The 19,002-nt window shown below is 35.2% G+C and overlaps 1 protein-coding gene across 4 annotated transcripts in view; it reads left to right on the top strand.

Annotated features, from left to right (window-relative positions):
* The window catches only part of TTC8 (tetratricopeptide repeat domain 8), a 44,151-nt gene that overhangs the window by 11,841 nt on the left and 13,308 nt on the right, over nt 1-19,002 (top strand). For 2 of the 4 annotated variants that reach the window (XM_017813909.1, XM_017813911.1), the window contains 6 exons: nt 2,913-3,033; nt 6,521-6,584; nt 6,740-6,899; nt 7,656-7,745; nt 11,545-11,589; nt 17,902-17,987. In XM_017813909.1, the coding sequence (XP_017669398.1) occupies nt 2,913-3,033; nt 6,521-6,584; nt 6,740-6,899; nt 7,656-7,745; nt 11,545-11,589; nt 17,902-17,987 (566 nt within the window). The remainder of the gene's footprint in view (nt 1-2,912; nt 3,034-6,520; nt 6,585-6,739; nt 6,900-7,655; nt 7,746-11,544; nt 11,590-17,901; nt 17,988-19,002) is intronic. The other 2 variants (XM_017813912.1, XM_017813910.1) reach the window with 1 other exon arrangement.

Below are 19,002 nucleotides of genomic sequence, written 5' to 3'. Positions count from 1 at the left end.
TGTTTTCTTTTTAAGTCCTCAATGGCAGAATTTCGTTTTTCATCATTGGTAAGGCATTACATTTGATAAGGGGGAGATTTTTGATATTTTAAATAGGCAGCTTTTATATTTGATGGAAGTTTATTTATGACATATTTCCTATAGCTTTATTCAGCAGTTTAGCACCTTCTAAAAGCTAAATTGAATCTACCTTGAGCTGAATGACCTTCATCTGCTGATAAGATTAGGAAAAAGCTGATGTGTGTTTCACCGACAGAACAGTGTTTGTGCTCTTAGGACTCACTTTCATGTTTCATTTAATATAGGTAATAGTGGGCTTTTACCTGTGCCCTCCCTGCTCCTACAGCTCATTCTCACTGCCTAACTTGTGTAGAGTCTCGTAGCTGCATGATGATGGTTTGCATAAGTGATGGAAGACTGAGAGTAATTGATTAGTTTTCACTTTGTCCACATTAACACTAGATTACTGCAATGGCAAGAATAGTATTGTGCAGGTGGTGGCACCTTTTGGCTCCAGCCCACAGTCAGAAGAGATTAAATGCAATGTGAAATGGCATTTTTAAATACAGCTCCATAACATATTTTAGGAGTCTCCAATTACATTCCAGTGAAGTCATGCAAGTTGTTTACATATAGAATGGTTTCAGTAAGATACTTCCAGATATCTTCTTGACTTTAATGATTACCCTTCACAATGTAGTTCTTGCGTTCTTGGGGTTTTCATTGTGTACGGAATAAAATTTATTATAATGGAAAGGATTATTAGATACTAAAAGCTCTTAGAAAAATGTGTTAACATATGCAGAAAAAAACCCATTTAAATATAGATTTTAAGTTTATATTTTTAATTTGGTTTTTGGACTTCTCAGGAACAAGAGGAAGATACTCTATTCAGTGACAAACTTCTCAGGAACTAAGTGAAAAACACTTTGTCACTTTTCTTTCTGGAATTTAGACTTCCTAAATACTGTATCACATTTTTGTACTTATGATACTTAAAATAATGCTTGCCTCTTTATTTACTATTAGTTATTGTAAACTTCTCTCTGATTTGGAGTTAAGCAAGCAAAATCTGTTGTTGTGTTGTGAATATGTGGGTTGTCTGAAATGATCTGTCCCTTTCTTTTTCCTGCCATTTAAGTACCTGTTTCATAAAAATGCAGTTTTTCTTCATAAGCGCCAGACATGTTGCTTATCACAAAACAAAGTTATCAGTCCCACAAAGAGAGAGCAAATACTCTAATCTATAGACTGCTGTTTAATTAAGGAATAATGTGTGATATTTGAAATTTTTGTTGGCTGTGAAGCCTCGTACTAGGAGCTCAAGACTGGAATCTAATTTCTAGAGTGGAATCTAATTTCTAATCTAAGGAATCTAATTTTGCCCAATAATGACAAAGAGACATGTTGCTTTTAAAAACACATTATCACATTTTAATTAGTGGAAAAATCACAATAATACTCTTATGCCTATGTAAAGAATTGGCTCCAATTTTGGTGTAGAGAAGTTGCTACTTTCAATTCCCAGGAAAAAATAATTCCTATGGACAGCTTTTCTTACCTCTACCAGGAAATTAGCCTGTGTTTGGCTATACAAGAGCTCTAATTTGAGCATATTTCCAATAAAGATATGATTATGTTGGCTACAGACATACATGTCTTTGAAAAGAACAGAGTACCATCAAAGTGATAAAAATTCAACAAACTAAATAATTCTACAGCATAATGAAAAGCAGTTAAAGGTGTTGAACATCTAACTGCAAATTGCAATGCAAATTAAAGGCTACGTTAATTTGCCCCACTACATAAGAAGAAACTAAAAGATAATAAAGCAGATCTGGATTATGTCTGTCTGGCCTAGATTCAGATCATCCTGCTGAATTCCTTTCTTTTCATACTTGAACAAAGGTTTATTAATTGTGGTTAAACTGACTGGCTAAAGCCCTCCTTTGCTTCAGCTTGGAAGAAGGTACTTTTTAAAAGAATAGTTAAGTATTTCAAAATTTTTAGATATACTTTCTTTTTGATTGACACTTACAAAGTTGCATAGAAGCATGACAGGAATGTAGAAGAAGGGAGGGTCTGAGACATGGTGAATAAGAAATGTCTCATGAAATGATTACTTAAATTATTAAATAAGCTTGAAGCTTAGATCTTCTCATACCTCTTAATTAAAGAACAAATGTTTCCATGTGTCTGACCTTTATTTCTATTAAGGTAGCATCAGTATGTTTCTATTTTGAAATGTCTCCTTAGCCAATATTAAACACACCTTTACACCGGGCTGCTATATTGTGTCGGAAAGGAAATAAATCTAATTGTTTTGGCAGTGATTTTTACTCTGGAAAGTTTATGATGATCTGTTCAATATCTGATGGAAGATAAAGAATTGGTCTTGTGACTCCCTTTATCATGCCAACTCTATGAGTACCTTACAAGCATATCAAGTTATCAAAGTGTGGGTCTGCACTTATTTTGTTGGTATTTCTGTATTGCTGGCACTGATTTTTCTTGGTTTTTTTTTTTCTCCCCATTGATTTGTTGTCTTTACAGTCTACACAAAGTTTGTCACATAGGCTAGTGTTATGCTTGCCTTTCCACACTGGTCAGATTATCCTCCAAGACATTTAATGTAGTAATTTGTCAGTTCAGGTCACTAAAAAGTGTTGGAATAATCTCATAATCTGAGATGCCTAAGTTATGCATCTACAGATTTTTACAGCTGATGCTATGAACAAAGGACTTGGTCCCCTTTCCACCGCCATCAGACAGATGGANGTTTAAGTCAATACCTTATTCAGGCCTATTAAAACTATGAAGTGAATATTAATTAAAAAAATGGTAAAATTTCTTATTAGATTATTTACTTGGTGTTTTGAAGATATTTTACTTTTTACTTTATCCTTAATCAGGCTGCCTGGAGCCTGAAAACACGAGCTTTGACAGAAATGGTGTATGTGGATGAAATTGATATGGATCAAGAAGGAATCGCAGAGATGATCCTAGATGAAAATACCATTGCTCAAGTTGCACGTAAGAATGACTTTCACTTAAATACTTTGAATAAACAAGAACTCTTTTGGCCAGGATCATCATCTAGCATAAAATAGTACATACTGAGGTAACCTGATACAGCTTTTTGCTATTGCTACAAAAAGAGCTTCAGACTGTTTTATGGTTGCATGGCAATGTTGAGATCCACGACATGTTCTTGATGTGGTGCTTAGACCCATCGGACAGGAGTTCGGACAAATAGTGTTTCATCAGCTTTTCCTCTACATCTCTGTACTCACTCGCTCTTTTCCATCAGTACATCGATTTCTTTTACTCCTTTCTGGCTTCTTGAGGCACTGTGGGAAACCAGAGAAAAAAATGCACCCTCAGTGTACTGTGAATCTTATTCATATGACTGTACTGTAGACAACAGTCAGACATCACCTTTTGTTATCATGTCCTACAAACATTATCTGAACTGATTTTCTTTCTTTTTCTGCTTTTCTCTACTTCTTTTCTCTCTTCCTTCACAGAGCAGTTCTTCAGCTCTGTCATTGTTTCTTCTATGCAACTCTTTTTCAGCTTCATTACTTCTCTTTTAAGTGGGTAATAATTAGTAGTATTCCACTACTTTTTTTGGCATTATTTGTCTTTTTCTATGTTTCTTTAGTACAGTCCACATGGAAATTTGGATGCAACTTATTAGATGTGGCAATCAACGACCGACCACGTCAAGGAATTCAAGAGAAGAGTTGGACATAGGCCAGGACTAATATTTGAAGCATAAGAAGCTTTTCTTGTCTGTATAGACATAGGCAATATCATATCTATCTGATTATGTTTTTAAAAATTTTCATTGCATGATTGGTCACATATAAACAGTCAAGCAGTACTGAAGTTGTGTTTATACATTATGATAAGCTAATTACCCATGTCTGTCTTAAAACAGCATAGTAATATAGTTTAGTTCCCCTGTAGTAATCATCTGCCAAGAAAAATCATTTGATGAATATTATTTAGAAATAAGGTATCCTGGAAAAATGCATTCATACTATCTTTACACTGAATAAAGATGACCTTCTGGATAGTGTGTACAAATTTCAAAACCAAAAGAAAATCATTATGATAGTGTAGCCTGCACTCCTGAATCATTGAGATAAGACTTTGCTATTTGTGCTTCAAATTCACTAGATGTGCCTGAGCTAGTATATAATTTTTCAGAAAGTATAAGAACTTCCCAAAGATAGAGAAACCCCTGCAATCTTTTCTAAGTTATTAAATTTGCTAGCTTTTATCAGTGTGTGCCATATCTTTAGTGGGAATTATCAACTATAACTTCACCTGTTGCTTCTTTGCGAGTATTTTATGCCTGATATGAAGTTTTTATTTTCAAAGGTTTATTTCCAAAGTAAATTGCTAAATCTGTCATTAAGTCATCCAGTGATCTTTTCTCTGAGCTAAATGGTCTCCTCATTCTGAGCTACATCTTTTAATTTTTGAGTTGAGTCTTGAAACCCTTTTCTTAACCCTTTCTAGTTATTCAATTCAGTTCTAGTTATTCAATTCTAGTTATTCAGTTTTCCTTTCTTTATACATCTGTGGTGTTCTAATGTTACATTAGAATTACATTGATGTTATATTTTTATATAAAAGGTAAGCACAGATATCACTGAACAGAGTGCAAGGAGGATGGAGCCAGTGGTGCCCAGTGACAGGACTAGAGGCAGTGGGCACAAACTGTAACACAGGAGGTGTTGAACATCAGGAAACAGTCTTTTTTACTGTGAGGGACTAAGCACTGTCACAGGCTGCTCAGGGAGGTTGTGGAGTCTCCCTCCTCAGATCTATACAGAAACCATCTAAATAGAGTCCTGGGCAACTGGCTTTAGGTATTCATGTTTGAGCATGGTTAGACCAGCTATTCATAGCTAGTTGAGTTGGGATTCTCAAAATAAGGACAGAGTTGCCTGGGGTGAGATCAAGGGTATTCCCGTAAGCATTCTCCCAGTGCACCAAAAACTCAAAACCAATTGCAGTTATTAAAAAACATGTGTGAAGAGGGGATTTTGGTGTCTACCTCTTCTATATTACTGCAATAGTTTAAAAAAGAGTTCAGAAAGTGGAAGACTAGTACATTTTTGCCTGTTAGTCTAAAAAACTAAAAGCCACTTTGTCCATTTCTCAGAAGAGTGCCCTAGTTACCATGTTAGAAACTCTACTGGGTAAACTGTCCACTCTTTCTGTTGTGGAGTAAAACATTCAAGATTCACAGGACTATAAAAGGCAAGCAAGCAACAGAGATCCTAAGTGTGGCCAACCAAAAGAGAGAGAATCCTGAGTTTTGTTCTTTATTTTCGCATCAGTTGCTGAAAGTTGGTTTTACCAAGGACATCATGGTTAATACCTTTCTTGTATTATTTAACTTTAAATACAGCTGTTGTCAGGTGGCTGCTATAATATTGGAGTCAGAGGTGCTTAGTATCATCTTGGATTAAAAAAAGCTAGAAAGTGTTTAGATTTAGAAGTTATTGATCTAGACAAGTTACTAAACTTGCTTGTATCTCAGAGGTAATCTCCAGCTTGAAGGCAGGAGATGGAGGACTGAAAAAGGGTAGACTTGAGGTTTATCTTGGAGGAAAAAAGAAGGAAGGAAACTGTCTACCTATCAGTTTAAGTTCTTAGAAACATTTGCAGTAAAAGCAGTTCAAAAGTATATAGAAAATAAGTAGACAAGTAACAGTGATTTGTCAAGAAATGTCAAATCAAATCTCATTTCTTTCTGTGCAAGGTAACAAGCAGTGAACAGACTGGAAGGTATAGATGTCATATGTTGGTTTTAACCAAGTGTTTAAAACCATCTCAATAGATATTCACTTGGCAGGTTAGAAAACCTGACTAATCAAATATCAGTGAAAGTGATGCAAAATCTACATGCAGGAACTAGTAATTCTTAATTATCTGCTGTCAAAACAGAAATACGTGAAAAGGAGGACCCTTCATCAGTTCACCTGGGCTCAAGCCAGTTCAATATTTTCACTGATGACTTTGAACATGGATGAGTTTGAACTGTACTGTGCCCTAAATTGTGGGTGGGGATCCTACACTGGTTTAATGACACGAGATACCATTCTCCATCTACTCTGTAGGTGATAGTTTTGGTTTACTTACTAAAGTCTGGGTATTATTTTAGTCTTGGATAGAAAATATACCATTTCAAATTAGCATGGTGTCATTGTTCCAGTAACCTTTCTTACTTCATGGCTATCTGTTGTTCCTAAAATGTCCTTGAGAATTGGTGTGAGTTAATCCCAGTAGGCAGCTCCACACAGCCACTCGTTCACTCTCCCCAGGTGGGATGGAGAAGAGAATGGGGAGGGTAAAAGAGAGAAAACCATATTCATTGTAGCAGTATTTTGAACAAAGAAATTTCTGGCTTATATTTATTGTACAATACAATAATTTTTTAAGTCCTCTGGACAAAGGAGTAGTATCTCAATGTGAAATGAGAAGTGCTCTTATCTTACAGGACCAGGAACATCTTTGAAACTCCCTGGAACTAGCCAAGGTGGAGGCCCCAGCCCAGCTGTTAGGTATGTGATAGTTTATTTTTTTTTAAATGCGACTCCTTGGCAATGAACAAATCTTACATTTAACTTCTGAAAATGAAGTGCTTCAGGTACAACTGTTTAAATTCTCTATCAATAAATACCACTTAACATAAGAATAATGTACTTAACATCTTCAGGCCAGTAACTCAATCAGGAAGACCTATTACAGGATTTGTGAGACCCAGCACGCAAAGTGGACGGCCCAGTACTATGGAACAGGCGATAAGAACACCTCGAACAGCTCTCACAGCCCGTCCCCTTACTAGTGCTTCTGGGGGATATGTCAGGCTGGGAACGGTGAGTTGTTTGACTCTCTTCTCAGAATAAGGCATTTCTTGGTCATACCATCTGGCACAGTGACATTATAGTTTACTTAAAAGCTGCATCTAAACTCCAGTTTGAAGGTGGAGAGCATTTTTAGTTTTTTATTTAAATTACTTATAGGGTTTGAAAATGATACTTCTTGTTATTTTGCTGATCTGTTTATATAAAAACATAAATCCGTAGGTTCACTGAAATTCACATAAACTCCCAATTCACAGGCTCTTTGAGACACAGTTTTATTCACTGAAGGCCATGAAAAGACCATGACATGATTTCATTATGAGCATCTTGAAACCTTCTCCAAGTTTTTCAGTTTACTACAAAACAATTACTAAGTGCTCAGTGTCTGTCCCTTCAAACAATAAGGAAAATAAACCAGACTAGTTCTATCCCATTCTTTTGGCAAAATTAATAAACTGCAAGCAGCAAGAATATATAGTACAGATAAACATCACATTAATGGCAAAACATGGTATCTTCTCGCTGTTGCAGGTAGGAACTGATCTTCCTGAATCTTTTGTGAAAATTTTTTTTTTTATGTATCCCAACTACCAAGGTACATGCTTAGGCACTGTATGGAAATGGTGGAGAGAGGGAAACAAAAGGAAGTTTTTGACAGATGTTTTGTTTGGGGTTTGGGAGTTCTGTTGTATACAACTAATATTTTGAAAATTTTCAGGAAAAGTGTAGGGCATCTTCCCACTTAAAAGACTTCTTTTTCCTCTTCAGGCTTCAATGCTGACAAATCCAGATGGCCCTTTCATAAATCTGTCTCGACTGAATTTAGCAAAATATGCTCAGAAACCCAAACTGGCAAAGGTACGTAACTGTTTTTGGTTAACGTGATATCTTTTTCTTATTTTCTGGTGTCATTCTAATGTAACTGTACATGGGATTGGGAATAAAAACAATGATGTAATGTGTTGTAGAGGTGAAGTTCAGAAAAATAGTGTGTTACTTACCTTTTGACAGCTTTTACCAGATTTTAAATTGAAAGAATGTCTAAAGAAGTTACGTAGAAAGTATAATCTAGGAAAAACTTTTGTGGGGTAAATAACTTGAACTGCACATATAGGAGTGATGAAGGGCAACTAAAAAAAGGGAAAAAAAAAAGCCAGGAGCAAAAAAACCTGCAGAACCCTCCTTAATGTCTGGAAATGGCAATCCTGGTCTAAAAATGTTCAGAAGGTTTGGATTCTTTTGATTTTATGGCATGAGTTAACTGTTTTTATGTAAAAAGATTTCATTGTTTTGTTCAGAATACTTCATTTTCAATTAAGAACATCTGACTGACGATCATTGAAACTGAGACTGTCTGACAATAGAACAAGTTTATCCATGTTATCTGCCCAACTTATTTCAGCTCTGAGTGGCAGGGACTGAAAGCTGTGTGATGATTTATCATTCTGTGGCCTTTCAGTTGAATCTTTCCCCAACATAATCAGTTATGGATGAACATGTTTCAAAAAACAACTGTTGGGCTGAGGCCAGCAACTCATTTTGCACAAGGTATCAGACAACTATCAGACACCCTCTAGGGAGCTATATTTGGCTCTCAACCTAAAGTGGAAAGAAACCAGTATGTATTCAGTCTATTTTGAGAAACATAGTGGTGAACACTGTTAGAAGACTAGCAGTGCCTAATAATCTGCTAGTGGAAATTAGCTCTTCCAGTATAAACCTTTGGTTAACAGTTTTTCATAAATGACTAGCAAATTTCTTTTCTTTTTAAAGCCTAATGTAGGCTGATGGCATTGCATTTCAGTGTGGTTTTTAAAGGAAATAAATTTTGTGTGATTGCACTGTATTCTTCACCCACTCCTTGCATCATTGTCCCTTTGCTTCCTAACCAAACTAGGCAGAAGAGTAGGTATCAAATATGGTAATCAAAGGTGTATCCCTGGCCAAGGTATATCCCTGGGGAGGCAGTCAAAGACTTCCAGACTATCATCTGAAGGCAGTTACAGATTAGTTCTTTATCAGTACTGAAAAAACTTGCATGGCTTTTGTCCAATTATGTCCTTGCTAGCAGTCAGCCAGCAGAGAAATTATTATAAATCCATTACAGTCTGTGAAATAGGGGGGATGTAGGAAACTTGGGAAGGATTAAGAAATGTAAGACACGTCCATAAGAAACAAGTCTTAGTTCTTCTGCCTGAAGACAGCTAGCTTTTAATTATGTTTGGTAACTACATGCTATTTAAGCAGGTAGGTTAGATTTCAGAGGATGTTTTGTCAGCAACGGCCCTCAGGAATGAGAAACATACATATTTTTAACACTTTTCGTTTTTAATTAGCATTTTCTGGGGCAGCTCTGTCTTCCTTCAGTTTCATATGAAAAGAGGCTTAAGCCAAAAATGTAAAACAACAGTCATAGAAACATCCATAGGCAGCAAGTGAACTTGTCAGTATTATGAAGCTAATACATTATGACATTAACATTTCACACAGAATGTAAGATCTAAGTTTAAATTTGGAGCTACAAGGATTTATAACTTTTTTAAAATGAAACAGCATTAAGGGTAAAGCCAAAGCAAGAAGTGAGACTTCAGACTGCACTGTGCGTTAAGAATAATTGATTAAAGTTTTAAAATTTTCTGAGCTGTCACCTCTCCCACATGCAAAAAAGATGGTAAATCTTATAGCTATTAATTTCACATCCAGAACATGCCAAACCTGGGCAGTAGCCACCAGTGTGCTTGTAACAAATGTGGATAGAGCCTTCCTAAATCTTCATTTGCGAAGCCCAGCCATGATGATGAATTTCACATAATTAGCCTGTGTATTCATGTTTGTATATGAATACTTCCTACGTACTTCTTCCTAATGTACTTGCAAAGTATCCTCACCGTATCTTTTTTCAAGTTACATTTTTTATCTCTTCATTGCGTGATGAGGTTTTCCAGTGTTTTGAAGAATACTGAAATGTGCCTTCTCTCTGACCAGCATTAGCCATTTTAAAGACTATCACAGGAAACAGCATAGCAGACATAAAAGATATCACCTGTCATCAGACAGAGCCTCTGGTAAATCTCAGTTAGCAACTGGTTTATGGTATGAAATAGAAAGTTTTATCTTTTTTAGCTTGTGGATTTTTAATAGAGTTATTAAGATAACTCTAGATATTTTTATCCAAGTGAATATTCAGTCACTTAAATCCTTTTGAAGGTCAGGCTGTATACATTGTGCCAGCCATGCAAGAAAACATCTTTTTTTGTCACTTTAGATTTACACACTTTTACTGAATGCTTCCCTGTTACTGAACTAGAGGAGAAAATGTTCCACTACTACTTTATCGTCTATTCTATTCTTATCCACCGATTCTAATCTCCCTATAAATGTGTTTCTATTTATAATTCTTTAATGTCTTTTAATCATCTGTTCAGAGTCTTTTCTGACCAAAACTAGAAGAAAAGTAGGTCATGGTTTACTTTCCTCACCAGACATGACAATTCATTAGTAATTCTCTAGTTTCCTTAAGTTAATTATTTTAAGGATTTTGTCTAAGAAAAGCTGGCAGAAGGGTCATGGAAGCCCTTAGGAGACTGAGGTCTTGTTCTTTCTTTCTTTCCTTATGGGACAATAGTTTTTTCTAGTTTTTTAGAATGAATTATACAAATTTAGAAAAACGTTCTGTTCTTCTGAAGCAATTAAGACCTGGGATTTGGATGCACAAAAAGTTCAAGGTTCAACTCAATTAAACCTTGTGTTACTAGCACCCATAATATATTTCTGGGAATAGAGGCTTCCACTGTCCATTTAATTGCCCATTATCTTTCAATATCATGTTATTCACTGAGAATGCCACCCCCATTACCTATTATGTACTCATCTGTGTTCTAGTGCAGAACAGCTCCAACGCAGTATGACCTGACTAGCTTTATACACAAGTAAACAAAAATGCAGTTATGTTGCTGTGCAGTTGTGGATTTATAAGCAGTTAACCACAGCACAGCTGATGCATGTAACTTCTTTAAGCTTTGGTATTATGATGGGGTATTTGAGTTTCAGCAGCAGCACAATATTGTTACTATTTATCGTTTACAAATAATTATAAAAAGGAATCTTTTCCTTTACAGATCTGAAAATTCTGTAGGGTTTAGGATTGTTTTCCCCTAAGGCAAAGTTTGCTCAGTTTACATTCTTAATAAACCTATGTTTATTTAAGTAGGTTTAGCACTACATAAACACCTGACATTGCACACTACATGACACCTGTCCATTGCAAAGAGCTTTTTTTAGATCACTTGTTGATTTTACCGTTAAATAGTCATGAAAATTGTGCAAGATTCTCAAATCTACATTCACTTTCAAATTATAGCTGCCTTTTTTGTTTTAAGGTGATGTTAAGGACCAGAGATAAGAGGCAATTCCACTAATGTCTTGCAACAAATTAAGAATTAAAATGCTTTCCTGTGATGACAGCATAGCATATCTATAGTTTTTGTCTATTCAAGTCTTAAATAAATGTAATTTCAGCAATTGTGATGTGTGAATATGATTGCTTTCGCAAAGAATTAATTTCTACCTAACATAATCAAGATTCTGTATTCCTCTAAAATAATATTATCAATTTTTGTCTTCAAATATGACAATATTTTAAATATTCTTCTGACAGGCATTGTTCGAATATATTTTTCACCATGAAAATGACGTAAAAAACGTGAGTATATGGTCCATTTTCACTTTTTATTATGTATGATTCAGGTATTTCTGTCAGTATTCTGCTAAACTAAGGATCCAGGTAGTACATCACACATGTCCAGGTAGTAAGTACAGAAGTGAAGCATTAAAAGTTGCTTAAGAGAGAGAAATCCTTTCTTACAGGGGTGATGATCAGGGATGATAATTTGCAAATACCAAGCTATGGATTGCTCTCCTTTTTGAGAAGCAAAACATTCTAATGCTTAAAACTGGGTCCCTCATCTATCAATATGATAAGGTCTCTGCATTTAATTATTTCATGTTAACAGAATTTCCTGGAGCCTGAGCAGTAGCTGAAACTACAGGTCAGGTAGTGAACTGCCTAGAAAGTTCAGAGTCCTGTGGCTTGAGAGTAAGCAGTAAATTATGAAAGACTGTCTATTAACCGAAGAAGTTGAAAATACCTGGCAAGACAGTGATTGAAATGAATATTATTTGACATTTTAAACTGCTGAGATGATTGCTTATGCATTTGGATGAATAGAAAGGAAGTATATTTGGTGAAACTGCATAAAAATAAAATATCAATGGGACTTTGAATTGTTTTTCTAGAAACATAATTCCATAGTACTGAGGTGTTTTGTGGCCTCAAGAGAAAGATTAAATTGTCTATAACATTTATTCTTCAGAAGTTTTCCTAATTATAATTTTCCTCTTACCCTATCCAAAATTTTTCTTCTGTGGTTCTTATGTTACTGCACTGAATGGGTAAGATCAAGTTTGGGTACATATTGTTTAAACTTTCAGAAAGAGATAAAGGTTGCAGAAGTTTTTTGGCAGTTCACCCAGTAATTAATTTATTCAATTAATAAAGTGTCAAAATATTTCATTTCTATATTTGATATATCCAGCCAGTTGAAATGGAATCAAAATTTCTGCTGGAGGTTTGTTTGAAAGAAGTTTATGTCAATAATGTATAGTTGACTAGTTACTGAATTTTCTGCAATACTACCAGAAAACTACCTAATTACTGGTGTGTAATTAGGCCTGGAGTTAAACTCTCCAGTTAATCAATAATTCACACCAAAAATATTTTGCTGTTGTTGACATAGATGATAATTATTTCCAAATGTGCTGCTATGTGAAGTTTTTTAATATAATATGGAATGATTATTGTTGTACACTGTCAACTTATTGTATAGCATTCTTTTAAGAGGATTGAATTGTAATGCACTCAATCCAAAATAGCATTGAAATGATAAGTAGAAGCATCAGAAATGTCAGAGAGAAATAGCAATTAACATTTACATATTCTGGTTCTGAATACGAAGAAAGTACCTGGGTTTTAGGCCACTAATAATTTAAAAGTTATGTTGTTTGTTACTGAAAGCTCAGTTCACTAAGAATAAAAGAGTCACTTGATAAGATGCTAGGTGTGCCTGTGACCTACAGTTTAAGGACATGCAGGATCTCTAGGCTAGATAGATAGTTTTATATGATGCAGCTAATTTTCCGAGCACTCCAGAAAAAAATTGTAAAATGTTTCTGCACTGTACTGCATGTATTTTGAAATCCTTCCTGAGAGTCCCAAATGAATGACTTGCAGAAAAAATTTTTCCTATGTTTTTTTTACACACTTGAGCCTTTTGAATAAATATCTGTAAGCAAGGAAGTGCCAGCTTAGTCACGACCATTTATTGTGTAATGAGAGGGAGATCAACATGTTAATGATATCATCTTGTAGGAAAAAAAATTGTGTCATGCTTCACAGAATGAGGTGCCTTTATAATGTAATGTATATCTCTGAAGAGATTTTTTTTTAACTGTTCAGTTTGCTTTCTGTCATTTGCTTTCATTGACTGTTTTCTACACCATTTTCAACGTAATTCTGTTCTCCAAACTGTCCTCCTTTCCTTTTGAACTTCATCTGCATTAATTTTTCTTAAACAAAAAAGAAACACTTTAACTTCTGCATTACTGTGGCTGCATCAGTGTTCATTCACTTCTCCTACCAATTGAAATTTCAAAAATTCAATTTCTTGTCTCCCTAAAAAGAATTCAGTCGCTTAGGATTCAGCAGGGAAACAGCATGTATGTTAACTTTTTAAAAATGGATCTGGCTCTTGCTTGATCACCCATTAGAACAGTCACTGACATCTCTTACATCTTTGTATTTTCTGCTACTGTGTGAGGTTGCACATTCTTAAAAAAGGACCAAAACCCAACAGTTTTCTACATGAGGTGAGATGAAAGAGCTTGAAATGCTTGGAAGCCTGAGAAATTGACTTAAAGTTTGAAAAGTCTTTCTTGGGACTTTCTGCATGAACAGCATACCAGTTCCTGCAGTTTTGCAAATAAAACACAAATTAGTAGTGACAATATCCTTCCTTTGTCACTGTTGATCTGGAACAGTCTGTACTGTTCTCATTTATTATTATCACGTTATTATTTAAGAAACAAAGGCAGTTTTATTATTTATCTTCTGTTTCATATTCTGCCAGTATATAGAAAGAAAAAAAAAGACTCAGCAATTTCAGTTTAGAAATGCTATTAATCAGCGTGCATTCAGCTGAATAAATAGTGCTAGGAAATTGGTTTTAATTAAAAGTAAATACATCTGTAATCTGTCCATTATCAGAAACGTGAGTCTGCAAGTAGAAGAGAGAAGCACTGAGCTTGTTTAGCACTTGAAAATGTATTCAAAAGTCTTTCGTCTTATTTAATGAAAAATTAAACACTTCTCTGAACAAAATACTGTTATCCTATCCATGATTGTTCTTGACTTGTTTCCTTTTGAACACATCTACTTAATAACTGACTTTCTGTACTTCTTGAGCTATTTCTAAAAGCCGTTTTATGGGCTAAATGCTCTAAGAGCAGGACAGTTTGAAAGACTTGTCCAGAAATAGTTCAGCTGCTACTTTTTTCAGTAGACTGTGACATCATATTTTGCCATTATTTGCAGATGGGTAATGATGACAAGATACTTTGTCCCAAGGAAGAACAATGAGTGTACAATGCATACTTATGGCCAGAAGTCATGACCTCTCATATTTCCTTAGATCTTCTAAATACTTTGTAGTTTATACTCTCTGATAGGAATCTATTTAAAATGGAATTATGTTAGATTTATAAAATATAGGAATCCAGAAGACATTCGCCAAAATAGACTGTGTTAAATTGACTATGGCTAATGTCATTTGCTCAGGTATCTTATAGACTATCTGGGCTGATTTGTCTACAAATAAGACTTCAGTCAGTAATTGTTGCTGAGAAAATTACTGCCATTCAACAGCACATGAAAGAAGCAGCAGATGCTTGCTTTTGTTTCCATCTATCTAATTTCTTGGTGCATACAATACTCTGTATGAAATTACTGTTTCAAACAACTTTACCAATTTCATTTTGCAATAACGAAGTTTGGAAGTCTTAGTTATAGTACAGTTTAGTTAAGGAAGGTAGTGGTAAAGAAATGAAACTCAGAATCATGCTAAATACAATTAAAGAATCAACATTATTTTTCATTCTTTAATAAAAACTTTTTTTAGAAAACAGAAAACCCACCGAGTCTCAGGGGTTTTTAACATTTTTATTTGCACAAACATAAGAACTGACAGTAAAATAAATTTGTTCTGAAAGATTTCTTGGGGTTAAAACTGTTATTGAAATGGACTCTGCATATGTGAGTATGCTAAGTGCTCTAGACAGGAACAATTTCAGCTCACTGGTATGTCCACATGGTGAGTTATATCCTTAAGTTTATTAAAAGTTTTAGGACAATCAGTTTGGGTTTTGAACTACTATATATATTAGAATCAAAAATCCTTAAAAAGACATACCAGTATCTGGTAATATCCCAAATCCTTCATGTTTTTCCCTTCCAGTTATTAATATGACTGCACCGACATTCAGCAATGCACAGGAGTGCAGTGCAGGTGTATCAGTACTGCTTTTATAGATTGGTTTTACATTAAAATGCCATGCAAATTGAGCATTGATTTGTACCCAAACTGTGCAATTAAAAAAAAAAGTTTGCACCAAACTGAAATTTAAATGTGCTTGGAATTTAAATGTGCTTGGTGTTGGTACTGACAAGGTGAAGACTTTTAAAAGACTGTGAATTAATTTACTAAAATTTCAGAGGCCACATTGTCAAAAGATTTTGTGGTAATACTAGCAGAAATTCTTAACTCTTAGGATGCACAAAGCCTTCTCAGACAAACACTTTTTAGAAATATTTCTAACATTGATAGTATTTTTTGATTAAAGTTTTTGTAATCACTTGTAGAGTATCAGAAACAAGATCTTCCTGTTCCTTTCCTATTTCATTAATTGGAAAGTATAAAAACAGAACTTATTTTCATAAGCTAACTTCGAGATGAAGTCATGCTGTGTTTCTCGATGTTAGTATAAGATCCCAGTAAGAGTTCAGGATCTTCACTGACAGATAAACAGCTGATGTTAGTGTCTAGTAAACCTGAGGCAATCTTAGTTTCCACTTTCCAATAGCACCCAGAATTGTTAGCCTTGCATAAAATAATTATCAGAAATAATTAGGGTAGCAGGAAGAAACCTGAATGTGCAGTTACAGAAGAGATCGTTTTCTGAAACTCAGTCCTTCTTGAGCACTTGCCATGAGAGCACTCTGAGGAAAGCTCTCTGAAGCATGCTATTTGCAGCATGATCCTTGCTTGTCTGAAGTGGCTGCTCATGCTGCATTAGAAGCAGGTGTGGTATTTGACAGACACACACATTGTTTATACATTTGTAAATGCAACAAAAGTAACCAACCTTTAAGGGCAGCTACTTTCCCAGATTTTCCCAGTATTGGGACGAAATTGCTTATGTACCTTCAGAGGAAAGAAAGGATCTGTCTAGAAGGGAATCCAGCAATTTCTGTCTTGAAGCAAGTTTATTCTCCATTATAGTTGTAGCATCCAAAGGCCCTGTTTTACAAAGCCATTAAGAAACAAAGGGCAACCAAGAGCTGAAAGAAACAGTGAATTCAGAGTTGTCAGTTTTCCTGAGTTTTCTCTTTCCTGTCTCAGAGGCAGGGAATGACAGCTATCTCTTTCTCTTTGGGGCAGCATGGATGCAACTCCTTATCCTGACTTACTACAGAAAACAAATTATTCTTTCTCACAGAGCCAAAAGATAGCAATTTACTTAAGTTGTCATAGCTCCATTGATTTCGCTGCAGTGTGTCAGATCTAAATGCATTGATTACTTGCAGCCTCATTTTACTAGCAGGAAGAACAGGAATCAAACCTAGGGGTAGATGTGACTAAACTGGGCTCTTAACAGCATTTCAAATATTCAGATTAATTTTTCCTGGGAATTATTTGTTCCTCTGCTACTGAGTGACCAGTGCACAGAACTTTTACTTATTGTTCCTAGTAGATAGCAAGGTTCTGATTCCTGTGGTCTGCAAAATGTTTATGAAAACAAACAAATAGAAAAGTGAGCTCTTTGTTATACAAACACGGCATTAGATCTTTTTAGACTATTTCTGATATCCCTAAAGTGTAACAAATACAGCATGGCTTTGATATGTTCTGAGAAAAAATGGAATTAATAAAAAAGAAACACTAACAAGTGCGTCTATGGTAGACTGTGGTACAAAACACACATCTATTTGTTTTAACACAGATTTTGAAATTATAGCTTAAATATGAAAAGCCACAGATTCTGGCTGATGTGGCTATCAGAGCATACCTGCTTTTCCAGTATGCCAGACAAAAGAGATTTTAGACCTCCACCATCTTCAATAGCTATCTATTTCTTGAGATATTTCTCCTGTAAAATAGTTCTTTACATTATAGTCTTTGCAAAGGAAGAAATGTGTCTTACTGTACACATCTGAGAATTTCTTCCCAGAAATGGAGGCAACCTGATATTAGCAATGAGATGACAATTTCTACAGTATTTCAAACTCATTGAACTTATTTATTTTAGTTTATTTTTACTTTTTTTTAACACCTTTTAGTGAACAATGATGGGAAGCTTGGAAAAAGTGTGTTGGCTTAAACAAATAATGTATTCTGAAGCAGCGCTACAGGAGTCTGATCAATTGATTTTCTATTTTCTCTTTGAATTAGAAGAAGCTGTTTGGATTGCGTATTTTTATAGGGACAAATAATCCTTTCAGCTGTTTTATGGACTGAACTATAAAAGTAATAAACGTAAAGCAATGCTTCAACCTAAAGGTTACCTGGAGTTTTTGTTCAAAATTTTCTCTTTACAAAAATCTTTACATTGTTCACATTGTGCTCTTTTTCTTTGTGTAAACACTGGTGGTATTAATTTTAAGATGATGGGTTTGTTTTGGAAGGCTCTAGATTTGGCAGCCCTTGCCACTGAGCACGCACAATTCAAGGACTGGTGGTGGAAAGTGCAAATTGGGAAGTGCTACTATAGGTAAGCCATTGTTCATTTCTTCTGTGATGAGTGAATATGAGTTCAGGACCTGTACTGCTGGCTGTGTTGCGCAATGCTGAACACTGAGAAACAGTTCAGCAAGTGTTTCGTTGGAGACCTCTGTGCTTACAGTTAAATCTCCTTTAATATAAAGGAAGACAACCGCTTGAGATAAAGGTATCAACACTGAGTACCTTTAAGTAACTAATTGCTTGCAACTTTGCCTTTTTTAATGTATTTTAAAATCACTATTTGGAAAGTCAGTCAATAAATGCAAAGAACTATTGTTAAAACAGACTACACAAAATAAATATTACAATATTAGTTTGAGAAACTAACTGTCACGAGGGCTTCAAATTGACGAAACAATACATAATAAAATATTTGTGTTGGACAGTCTCTGCCAGAAGTACATTGCCCAAGAAGTATCAGTTCCAAAAATGCCAAGGCCTCAGGGCTGGCACCCCATACCCAAGCATCTAATAAAAATGACTTATGAGTACCCCGACAGTGTGCAGCCATACATCTCTTAGAGGAAAGAATGGAAACAGCTGGGAGGAACAAACTTGTGGCGAGCAGTTTGGAGTGATTGCTGAAGATATAGCTATGATAGTAACAGTTCTACCAAACCAGGAGAAACTCCTCCTGATACAACCCTGCTCTGCATAAGTCAAACAAGTACTGAGGCAGTTCCCCCTTTCATTCTTTACAATGAATTTGTATGAACACTATATTGGGTGTTAAAAAACAGAAGCATCACCTGCAGGCTTTTCAATTCTATAAGCAATTCTTGTATTGATAATACAAAGCAGTTAGCCCTTTAAAATTCCATATTGGATCTTAGCTTGAAACTATTGCTTCTTTTTCGATGGCCAAACTAATGAAATTTATCACTATCCTTAACTTTTATTTGATATTCTTTAGAAGATCAGACTGACTTTTTTTTCTTTTTTAGCTGTGGTGGATGCCAGGTATCCACCAAAGCTGTGCTATCACATCCCTCCTCAGCTGGGCA

Source organism: Lepidothrix coronata, unplaced genomic scaffold, assembly GCF_001604755.1.
Source record: "Lepidothrix coronata isolate B3197 unplaced genomic scaffold, Lepidothrix_coronata-1.0 Scaffold43, whole genome shotgun sequence".
In the NCBI taxonomy this organism is placed as follows: domain Eukaryota; kingdom Metazoa; phylum Chordata; class Aves; order Passeriformes; family Pipridae; genus Lepidothrix; species Lepidothrix coronata.
Note: the sequence above shows the minus strand (reverse complement) of the source record. Positions and strands in the feature narration are given on the sequence as shown.